At 33.7% G+C, this 12,822-nt stretch overlaps 1 protein-coding gene across 1 annotated transcript in view; it reads right to left on the bottom strand.

The window, feature by feature from the left end:
* Nucleotides 1-8,069, bottom strand: part of HELRODRAFT_119465 (hypothetical protein) — a gene marked incomplete at both ends in the record, with an annotated part of 50,959 nt that extends 42,890 nt beyond the window's left edge. Inside the window, one exon of the mRNA XM_009014186.1 lies at nucleotides 7,978-8,069. Within this exon, the coding sequence (XP_009012434.1) occupies nucleotides 7,978-8,069 (92 nt within the window). The remainder of the gene's footprint in view (nucleotides 1-7,977) is intronic.
* Between the last annotated feature and the right edge of the window lie 4,753 nt (nucleotides 8,070-12,822).

The raw sequence follows: 12,822 nt of genomic DNA on the forward strand, positions 1-12,822 counted from the left end.
CTCTCTCTCTTTCTTTCTTTCTTTCTCTCTTTTTCTCTTTCTCTCTCTCTTTTTCTCGTTCTCTCTCTCTCTTTCCATCTTACTCAGGCACATAAACACGCAGTAACACACATACACGCACGCACACGCAAACAAAACTCCTGCAAAACACTTTTTATAAAACAATGTACATATATCCGTAGAGTCATACACGCATGCACAACACTAGATACATACTCATACGTATATATGCCCCCAAACATACATTTATAGATACAAACGCTACACAAACATACATACATACAAACAAACACACCTACATACAGACTAATTCACACGACTGACAGACATAGTACATAGAACAGAACTAATACCAGAAAATGACGATGAAAGAGACGTAACATAATCAAAAATAAGGATGAAAGAATATCGGCTTGTACTAATGTTCATAATTTATAGTTTGCTCTTACATAAAATGTTTACTGCCAGATAGTGTTTTATCATTATTATCACCATCATCATCATCATTATTATTAATTTTTATTGCTCATTCAATATTATTAGTATTATTATTATTTGTATACTTGCAATTTTTCTTCTTTTCGGTGCTTATGATTTTATCATTATTTATTTATTTATGAAAAAACGGCTTTGGCAAGCCCCTGGTCAACAATTAAAATGATTTTTTAATTATTATAACTTTAGCTCAGGGATGGGCAAACTATTTTACTTTTGAAGGGCTGCATATGTACTTAAATAGCAAATTTTTTCGACCCGGGGGAGAATTTTTTATGATTTGTGGTTCTTTTTTTGGTCACAATGTCTGGCTGACGACTTTTTTTTGACGAACAAGTTTGCCCACCCCTGCTTTAGCTATTAATTTAACTACGCGTCCAGGCAGATGATGTTGATGTTGGCTCCTGTGATTTACTTAACATCGTCAACATGTTTCTCATTACGTATAATTCTTTCGTCCTCCAATGAAAACAACAGCAGACTGACAACCGATTACGTCACATGAGCCATGGGTATCAAAAAATTGATAGTAACGTGACGAAACGATTACGAACAATTACCAAAATAACATCAATAATTACAGGCATTTTTGTTGAAATCGTCATTATTGCAAACTACATAAAAATATTCACACTGTACGACATGCAGGAAACAATGAATGTGCCGCAAATCAAAATTAACAGACAATTTTAAAACTGAAAATTAAAAAATAGTTGCTTTTTAACAAAAAATTTATTTGAAAGAAAATATCGAAGCAGAAACGAACGTGAAAATAAAAATTTTGTAAAAATTAAGCAAAAATTGTATAAGAAGGAAAAATTATGAATTAAAATTTTTAAATATTAAAAAATTGAAAAGAAGCAGGTGATGCGGTACGTAACTAACAGGTTAGTATTCATACAAAAAAAGTACACATAAATACAGAGAGGCATTAAAATACTTTTATACAATTTTCCCAAGACTTCAAATCTTGTTTACAAAGCATTAATGCTTACAATATTTATTGAATCCTCACATTGAAAACAAATTTAGGTACAAACAACAGAGAAGCATTTTTTAGGAGAAGTTGGAAGAATAAAAAAATATTGTGGAAACAATTGCGAAAGAATAAGGAGGTGCAAAGGTCGTACGTGATGGAGGAACAAAATTCCCGCTCGTCATACATCAGAGATTTATTCAAATTAATGGATCAACCGCTGCTCTTGCTTCATAACGCAGCCTTCTAAATCTACATACTCTCTTTATAGCTTTCTTTTCTATTTTTAAATAATTTCCAAACAGAAAACTTCACTGTTCGTTTAGTGTTTTTGTTAAAAGCTGTTAAAACATTGGCTTGAAATATATAAGAAATTTTTTAAGATCATTAAAAAAGGAAGAAGAATTGAATTAGCAGATGGAAAAATAACAGCGCTTTTTCAACAGATCCTTGAGAAATAATGCGAACTCCATAAAAGCTGGGTTGTAAAACTCGGAGGGGAATTGCTCACACTAATCACTTCAAAATAGCAACAAACGTTCATCTTCCTATTAATTTGCTGACAATTTTGAAAAAAATTAATGAAAAACATCAGATTGTTATCAGTTCAGCAGTTACAAACATGCTTATCTGCTGTTAATAAAACATCCTTTTAATCTTTAATTTAATATTATAAATAATTAAAGCAAACAAATTTGATCGTTCAACCGGCAAACATAATTCTTTTAAGCATTTCATCGAACAATGGTGCCGCTGTACCAGCAGTGAGTTTTCTAACAAAATTAAATTGAAGTAATCGTGAAAAGTATGGGTGTAAGAGCTGCTCCGACGACGATGTATGTACGTTGTTTTATACAGTTAAACTTTGGTAGTAGTTGTGCAATTAACTCTATTGGAATGTATACTTTCAATAGAAGATAAGTACAAACAATCAAGAAACTCTTAAATCTTAACAGCAGAAACAAATTTAGTAGCATGATACACACACTATTTATAGCAAAAGCACGCTACTAACTTTATTATCTCGTATTATAATTGTATTCACAGGGAAATTACTGAGAAGTATTGGTGATGTCAGTAATTTGAGCAGTAATGATAATTGTTGTAATGTTTATGGTTGTGTTTTTAATAGTAGTAGTGGTATAAAAGTAGTAAAAGTAGTAGTAGTAGTGGTAGTAGTAGTAGTAGCGGTAGTGATAGTAGCTGTGGTAGCAGTAGCAGCAGTATCGCTTGGAGAGTGTTGGCTGTGGTAGGATGATAAAGTGCCGAACATTTGACAGACTTCGTGTGTACGCATTATTTTAACGAGAGAAGCATGACAATAGCTTCTGTTTCATACATTTTCCACAATATCGGTGCATTTGTCGGTGCATTTGTGCCGTCATGCATGCGTGCATGTGCATGGATATTTGTGTCCGCGCGCGTTATGTCTTCTGCGTGTGTGTTGTTTATATGCGTGTGTGTTGTTTATATGCGTGTTTGTTGGTGAGTATGCGTATTTATGTAAATTTGTAAATGAGTATGTTTTTGTCTGCATGCACGTATGTGTTTTGTATTTTTTGTTGTATTTATGTGTGCTTGTATGTATGTATATATGTTTGTTTGTGTGTGTGTGTGTGTGTGTAAGCTTGGAACATAAAAAATGTTCCATTTCAATAGCATTTATAACGTTTTTGAAATGATTTTTTGCAGCCTAAACGCATTAGTAGTTTGTCGTTTAAGTTGCACCACACGTCAGAAGGCTTTAAAATCTTTTTTTTTAAATTTAATTAAATTCTTAATAACAAACATAAATCACATTAAGTTTTTAAAATGTATAAATGAAATGAACAAAAATAAAATTAAAAATCTTTGAAAAGTTCAAATTAATTCTGGAAAAAGCAAAGTAAGCAACTACGAAATTTTTCAAAAACAAGATTACGTGAAAACGCCAAATCTTGAAAAGTGTACAAAAAAAGAAATATAAATCCTAGAAAAAACACCCTGAAAAATACTTCATGCGAATTTTGATGGCGAAATAAAGCAAAATATTCATATTTATCTGGCTCACTTTGTTAGGACATCGCGAAGAGCAATCAATAATGAGAACGTCGATAGGAGCATTGTTTGTGTTTGCGACTGCTGCTGCTGTGGTAGTGGTGGTGGAGGTAGGGGTGGTGGTGGTGGTGAATCATTGGCGGCCGGATGCTGGAAGTTGGGGGAACTCTCAAAATAAAAAAAATTTGGAGAGACCAACTAATGAATAGAGAATGGTGCATTGTATCAAAGGCACACTAAGTTATTTGAAAGAAATGTTGTAGGTAGGAGGAATGCTGGTGAGTGACAAGTGAAATAAAAAATACTTATAAATACAAGAAAAGGATAAATGGTTGTAAGCTAATTGTCGGTTGGTCTAGCTAAAAATCTGCACCATTGTTGAAAGATAAATTTTCTCTTTTTATAAGACATCACAAAGACAAACAAAACACGCTAAAACACTGTGAGGATGGGTTTACGTACGTTGAAAGAATATTTTCTATAATGAAAAACAAATGTTTTTGTACAAAAATAAAATGTTTAAAATGTGATCTCGGAATAAATGCTATCTAAACAGCTGAGGTGCAAACATTTCGAATGCTGGAAAAAATTGTTTTAACCAGTAAAACGAAATACTGAATAAAATAGTCAAATTAAAACTACAAAGTAAATAATAAAAAACAGCATTTATTTCTAAAAAATATGAAAGTAATAATATATAAATATTTAATTATTTATTTATAGACATATATCGAAGTTATATTCTAACATAATAAACCTTAGAAACATATAGGACATATTTCACATACACTGAAAAGCATTGAGAGCAAGCACTACATAATGAATGTCATATAAATCCAATTTTCCTTATCTATTTGTGAACCATTCATCTTTCATGCGCTCCTAGCTCGGAAGACCCTCTCCTAAGATCCAACTGAAACCAAACCATAAAAGAAAATATAGAGTCATATATTTGTTGTCGCTCGCTGTCTGTTTGTTTGTTGTGGTTGATGTTGTTGTTGGTGTCGTTTCTGTTGTTGGTTTTTGTTGGTGGTTGTAGTGGTGGACATGGTCATTGTAAATAGCAATGTGGTGCGAAGACGCATTGTTTGTCAGTTTGTATGTATGGATGTATTGTTCGTCAGGACTCTTCTTTATTGCTGCTTGAGAGTGCGTTTAAATCATTTAACATTTTAAGCTAGTTGTCGAGTCTATTAATTGTTGTTAGTGGTGTTGTGCCATTGTAGCAGTTGTTTGGCGTTTGTGTGGTTAGTTGTTTATGTTTACGTTGTTTGTAATTGTTTTTGTTTGTAGTTGTTGTGGTTTGCGTTAAAGATGTTGTTGTTTGTCGTTTGTGTCATTAGCATTATTCACGAACAGTCAGTGTTGTTGTATTTTGTTTATGGAAAGGTTCTTGCACAAGTTGAGAGAGTGTTCCAACGTTAAAAAATTTATTTTCCTTCGTTCAGTGGCACAATTTTCAATAAATATTTTATGGTTAAGTTGAGTTTTGGAACGATGGTGATGATTTATAAACGAACAATTTTACTTTTTAAATAGAATGCTGGCTACAACAGCAGTAACATCAAATTTGCTGCTGCCAAGATAAATTGAATAATTGCGATGAAATAGATTTCAGAAAAATATATAGACAATTATTACAAAGCAGCCTTAATAACAATTAAAATTAAAAAAAAATATTATAGCGCTAATAAGATTTGGTCACAGACAATTTCGCAAACTGCCACTTCAATATTCGTGGCGCTGACCACCACCAACAACAACAAACACAACACACCCCTCCGATATATTTCCAGACATCATTCATCCTTCAAGGCGCATTTCGAGATGAACGGCAAAGAGTAATTTATTTATACATCGTTCGATACTTTTATTGATTTAAAGAGGAATAGTTGAATGTTAGTAACAATATAAGCCACATAAATCAGCGGAATTTTCATAACGGTGTGATAAATGAGGATGATATAAAATTCCGTGCCGCACCATCCAAACGGAAATAATATTGCTACGAATTAATATTCGTCTGTGAGTGCGTGTGCGCTCGTGTGCTTTTGCAACTCTGATGATTCCTATCATTCTCACTTATTATACATTGTATCATAGGGGAAGGGTAAGAAAGAAAGGATGGATAGATAGATAGATGGATGGATGGATGGATGGATGGATGGATGGATGGATAGATGGATGGATGGATGGATGGATGGATGGATGGATGGATAGATAGATAGATAGATAGAAATATGTGTAAGTGCGCGTACGTTAGTGTACACGTTTGTTTGTGCATTAGTGTTTGTATGTGTGTGTTGTAATGGATGTGTTTGTATGTGCATCAAATGAATGTTCAGCAAGGTTTGCATACGTATGTAGGTATACAGAACGTGCAATCATTATAACATTATCATTAAAATTCTTCAATGATGATTAATGCGAATTCAAAGCAACTGATTGAAGATAGAAACATTCATACATGTGATCATCCGAACACAATTTATGTGTGTGCGTGTATCCATGTGTATAAAGATGAATGTGTATGTATGTATGCATGTATACATAAATGTGTTTTTATATATGTATGTGCACATGAATGTGTATGTGTACGTATCGTAAGATATATTGAAGCAGAAACATTAGATTAGAGTAAATAATATTTCACTGCGGTAATTAACAAAAGCAAACTGTGTGCAACTTGCACGATGGAGCCTATATAAATAACCCATGTGCGTATGTACGTGTTTGTATGTGCGTGTGTATGTAAGTATGCATGCATGTATGCGTGAGTATGTAAGTATGTATGCATGTGTGTGTTTGTTTGTAAGTATGTTTGCATGTGTGCGTGTGTATGTACGTATGCATGCATGTGTGTTACCGGCAGGTACCTGCTTAGACATATCTACTTAGGAAAAAAAGAATTTGTTTGAGAACTGATGTGAAGAGCGCATGGCAGTATAATGTGCACGTGCGGTTATGTAAATACATTTATGCTTATAAATAGACATAAATTTTGTGAGATATTCCTTTGAAGACGTTTTGTAGATTAATCACCTTCCAGAAATGATAAATGTATCAATGGCATGAAACGAGAGAGATTGACCAAGAGAGAGTGAAAGAGAAAAAAAAGAAAACAAAAGATGAAAAAGAAAAAGAAAGAAACAAGAAAAAAATAGAAAGAGAACAAAAAGACAGATGGAGGGAAAGAGAGAGAAAGAAAGAGAAAGAAAGAGACAGAGAGAGAGAGAGAGAGAGAGAGAGAGAGAGAGAGAGAGAGTGGTGACTGGACAAGACTGCATCTCGGTCGAATAGTCAAGGCGTTCAAGCGTGAAATGGCAGATGAAGGAAAAAGACGATAGAAAAGAGAAATGCTTTCATTTTGTTTTTGAAGTTTGAAATTTAATTCTTTTTTCGTTTCCATCTTCATGAGTTTTTCATCACGAGTTTTATAAGTTTAAAGAATTGAATGTAATCACCAATTTAAAATGTTTGTTTTTTTTACATTTTTATGATTTAGCTTTGTTCTAAAAAATTATTATAATTATAGAAAAAATATTTTATTTCATTCGATCCTTGCGGTAAATTTTTATGAAAATTATTTAATAATAGTTTGAATGTTTAATACATTAGCAAATAAACTTTATAAGCATTTATATTTTAATTTGAAGTGATATTTAATTATATTTTCATTTATTTATTCTGTACAGTTGTATAAACGAAACATGTGTAATAATTTTTTTAAATGTTTGATTAAAATAGGAACGAATAAAAACAAACGAACAAACAAAAAAAAAGAGGTAAACGAAATTGCAAAAACGAAATGGAAAAACAAATGTCACAACGTATTAGAAGCAAATCACATGAAGATGCACACACATCAACACACAAACCCAGCAACACACACACACACACGTCAACACACGTTCACAACAACACACACACACAAACACAACAACACAGCAACAAAGTAGCCCAAGGATCCCAAAAATACAAACATAATATATCCAGCAGAGTGAACAAAAATAGTGAAACACAAAACATTTGAGCCAAAAAGTTGAGAGTAGAGCAAATAAAAAAACAAACAAGAGCAGATGAACGGGCGGACGCAATCAATCAAGGAATTTCTCCCAATGAAACAAAAGAAAAAATAAAATACAAAACTAAAACATCAACGACGAAATACAACAGCAACAACAATACAACAAAAACCAAAGGCCCGAGCAAAAGAGCAAATATCAAAATGTCAGTCATTTGTTTTGTTGCATTATTTGCGTGCTGTGGTGGTTTTTTTTATTTTCATCACCACTTCACAACAAATTATTTTTTCATGAATTAACAAAAACTTTGAAAAAAAACTTTTAAACAAATACAATAACTTAAAAATAAGTTTGAGGAAAGTTTTAATAATATAAATAACTCAAATATCAAACAAAAAAACGTATAATTTTATTTAAAAATTGAATGGTGAAAAGTGAACTAACGATATTTGTCCAAAAGGAGCGAAGGCTTCTCTTAACTGGTTGGTCTCCGCGTCAGGGCTTAAATCACCGACAAATATATGGAACAATTCTGTTTAACGAAAAATTCATTGCATTATTTCAACTTAATTAGTCATAAAATGATAGCTTTTATTCGCTTTATAGGAAAAATGTTATCTAACTTAACAGAATAATTTTTTTGTGAATTAAATATTTGTTCATTAATTCATTCAATCATTCAGTCAGTCATTGTTCTGTTTGATTAATGTTCTGGAGAAATTAAAACTAAAAATTTCATAAATGGTCGAAACGAGGCATGTTTTAATTAATTAAACTTTTTAATTTCGGTGTTTTGTTGAATAACGTTTTAAAATTTTTAATAGGGAAAGTTCAAAAAAAATTTCAAGTTTAGCATTTGCAATAAATAATAATTGAAAACATTTGAAAATATAATGTTAATATTAACAAATACAAAAATATTGCAAATATAATATTTAAAAGAATGAAAAATTTAAATAGAAAAAAATAAAATGACAAAAAAAATATATAAAATAATGTCATTTGTCAGATCAGCATGAATGATTTCCATTTGTTACGACGTAGAAAAATATGCGTGTATGTGCGAGTACATGTGCGAATGTGTGGGCAGTTCGAACTCTCGGCCGGTCAGTCAGGGTTTGACGATTGATTGGTTAACGGGTTGGCTAGATGGTTGGTTTATCGATTAGCTGGTTGATTGGTTGGTTAGTTGGTTGGTTAGAGGGTTGATTGGTTGTTTGGTTGGCTGGTTTACTGGTTGGTTAGATGGTTTGCTGGTTGATTGTTTATTAGAACATAGGCACACAAGTCAACTTTTTAACAGATGAAAATGAAAGTAAACGTTAGAGTTAAATAGAAATGTTTATACAATTTTTTTTAGAAAAGTTGTAAATACTATTTTGCATTGTTTCTTTTCAACAATCAAAACAATTGAGTCGGGCGAAATTGAATGTGTTTGCGTTTGAATGAACTCTTGAATGTAGCACAAGCGAACAATGAAGTTGGTGGCTCTTTTCAACCTTACTAATACTTGCATGATCACCTGTTTTATTTTCATTATTTTCCAATTCTTCTTATTTGAATGGAGTCTATTGTATTGTTTTCCTTTTAGTCTTAAATGTGTTTGTTTTATTTTTTCTAACTTTTTTCAGAAAATTTTTATTTTCTAACAATTTGTCAGCCAAAAAATGTACAGAAAAATCGAAATAAACATAACGCAAGAAAACAAACTGCACAAGCAGTCAATACCCTAACGCACTGGAATGTATGGTGGTCTTTAGAAATATACGAGAACTGCCTCCAGTGTAGACAGACACACCCATCAATCTGATTCAATACATCGTAAAATAAAATAAAAATTAAGGGTTATTTTTCAATAAAAAGATCGACTTATAAATTAATAAATTTGAAAATAGGAATATTAAAATGTCAATGTAAAAATTATTTCTTTACCGCAACGCATTACGTCAAACAATTGGAAAATTTTAAATATAAAAATTGTGTAGTCTATTTTGAAATGAGAATAATAAGAAAACATTAATGATGAATCCAGATGAGCAAATGTTAAAATGTCAACAACCGTGTGATTCACAGCGTTTTATTAAACGTCATTCGAAGCGTGAAATAAAGGTTTGTAACATGCTTGTAGGCGTTTGCATACTTTATGTGTGGCTGCTGTAGTCGTGATCGCTCATTCACATTTGAAAATATGTGTGTAGGTGTAAGATTGTGCGTGTGTGAGTAAGTGTGTGGGTGTTTAGTTATTTTTTAGCATACAAATTCACAGTCTGGCGGAAAAGACTTCAATACAAAAATTATTGTAGTGTACGTAGAAATGAAAAAATATCTGAGGTGTAAAATTGGTACCTTTCCACTTGAAAAGTTTGCCTGCTCATTAAATTCATAAAACGTTAAAATTAACAACTTGAAGAAAAAAATATTTTGGGGCAAAATAACAACGTGAGGTAACAAATGTAATGAGTAAGTTTCATAAATGTCAATAAGCAAAGAAAATTGAGTCAACGTTTATTAGCACTGAACATTGCTTAGCACCGTGTAACACCATACAGCACTGCACAACAACAAGCGGACTAAAACATCAGCTGAATTTATTCTCAATTACGGCATGAGATGGCAATATAGCCACAATAACAAAGGAAGAAAACAATTTATCCTATGCATACAAGGGTACGCGGCGCCATTTAATTACTTTCAAATGTCACACGAACCGTTATAGAAGCACTCAAAAAGTTATTTCAACTTGTTAGTGCTGTTTTTGTTTTTCCCGGCTCTCATTCATTAGAGCAACGTTAAAAGATGTTGATGACATCGTCCGTCATCGTCGTCGTGATGTCCTCTCGATTTTGATCAATAAGAAAATTCTTTGAGTATTTTTTGATTACAAATATTTTTTCATTGATCGTGCCAATTGTTAATGGTTAGATCGTTTTGTTGTTCACAGGTTATAATTATGCAAAAATATATTTATGAAGAACATCTCATTTAATTATGATTACATATTTAAAAATCAAACTTAAGATACACGCTTCAATTTATTTCAGTAGATGTTTACACAACTAAAAATAGCTGAATTCCAGCAAAAAATGAAAACAGAAACTAAAAACAACGAAGTGTAAGAAAGTTCAGTGTACTCCGATGCCAATGCTAACAGTACAACAATATTAATGTAAGAACTTCAGTACACAAATGTACCGGACACTTGACTTTCTGACGTGTCTGATGCACTGCGTAACAAGAAATGCATACGATTATGTATTAAAAGTTACACAGAGTCATAAAAATAGTGGATTTGTTTTACAATTACTATAAAATTATTTATATAGCGAGTATTAAAACATTTTTATGTCTGTCTGTCTGTCTGTCTGTCTCTTTCTTTCTCTCTCCTTCTCTGACTTTTTCCCCATTTCATAATTACGTAAAAGTTGGAATGTAAATAGAAAAAATGTAATAAAGTCAGTTTTATGTTTTGTTTGCTTGCATAGTTTCAATATGGAACATTTTTCTTAGAAAAAATTTTTTGTGATTGGCTGGATAGCACAACCATTTCAGTCACCTGCAGGGTTTTGTTGTTCAGTTGAAAATGTTAGTGTTATTGCTGCTGTTCTTTCTGGTGTTATTTTCTGTTAATGTTGTAGTTGCTATAGAAGATTCACTTTGTTTCTGCAAAGTATTGTTAACACTTCAGTGAGCTGGTGAACTGGAAATAACAAAAGAATTTGATTGGTTTTTATCAGCTTCTAATTAGAAAAATTAAGTTTCATTTTGCTAACATAGTTATACACGCTGCGCAAATAGAATACGCGTGAACCAGCGCAACACAAGGTATGTAGTTGTGGTCAAACTCGGTCACTGAGTCACAAGTCCAAGTGTCTTAAAATGTTGTTTCTTATGTTACCGCGGCTGATTATTAAATCAGTTGCTGTTGTCATTGCTGCAGTCTTCATCGATTTTATGCACCACTGTTATTGTTGTTGATGTGTCGATAATTCTGATGTTGATGGTGTGATGATAACGATGATGATGTATTTATTAGTGATGGGATACTACGTGATATGATAATGATGGCGTGGTTGATGATAATGTAATGATGATAAGATTGATGTTAAGAAAATTTTGTCAATGTTGATCTTTAATCCGTTTGATCTAGTTTTGGTTTTGCCGTTGCTGTTACTTTTGTTGTGGTTAGTGTTGTTGTTGTTAATGTTGTTATTATTGTTGTTGTTGGTCCCCAAACGCGATGGTTTGCCGGTGGTGACCTGGGGGCTGAACTCCCCAGTTCTACAAAATGCCACTAAAGGCTTGTAGCGTGCGCGCTACGACCATCGAGGTCCTACTCCTTCCTGCACGTGGCGGGGGCTGCTACTAACTAACAGGAGAGGGCGAAGGCGAGTTACTGGCGCCTAAACCAGGTTCCGGGCGGATGGCGCTCGTAAGGAAATACCATCTAGGAGAAGGAAAACTCTGATTTCAAACCTCCGCAGCCTTGCGGCTATACCCACGCTTGGGAAAGGCCTGGGAGTAAACCCAGTTAAAAATCTAGCCAGGATAGTTGGCTACGAGGATAAAACTGCACCGCAGTTTCATCCAAACTTCTGCGTCCACACTGGCCGCTCGGCGTGTCTCAACTCGTTGTGCCTGCTGATACCGACCCCTGTGGAGGAGAGAGTGTAGCATGCCGCACAAACATGCTCCACTTAAATCAACCAGTGTGAAGGTGGTCTTGGTGGTTTGATGCTTGAATGGATGTGCAAACAAAGTCCTGCGGCGAGTGGCGACGGGCACAGGTAGAGGGTACTACTGGCAGTGTCTAGTCACAACAATCTTCATAGATTTAACAAAGGCGTTCGATTCCGTCAACCGTTCAGCGTTATGGAAATGTCTCAAAAAGATCGGTTGTCCTCCGATTTTAGTGTCGATTATTCGCTCCTTCCATGAAGGCATGAGGGCAACCGTAGTTGAAAATGGTGATCGATCCCCGGACTTTGAGGTGACGAATGGTACCAAGCAGGGGTGTGTCATGGCTCCCGTGCTGTTCAACATTTACTTCTCCCTAATGCTTCGAGTCGTCTTTCAACATTGTGTAGAGGGCATTCCAATCTGCTATCGCATGGATGGAGACGTTTTCAACATCAGACGCCTACACGCAAAATCAAAAACACAAACCACAATAGTCCGCGACCTGCTCTTTGCGAATGACTGCGCTTTGGTTGCACATACACAAAGTAAAGTTCAGACTCTGTTCAACTGTTTCCACACTACTGCAGAAAGGTTTGGACTCACGGTGAGCAG

Source organism: Helobdella robusta (assembly GCF_000326865.2).
Source record: "Helobdella robusta unplaced genomic scaffold HELROscaffold_13, whole genome shotgun sequence".
Taxonomy (NCBI): Eukaryota; Metazoa; Annelida; class Clitellata; order Rhynchobdellida; family Glossiphoniidae; genus Helobdella; species Helobdella robusta.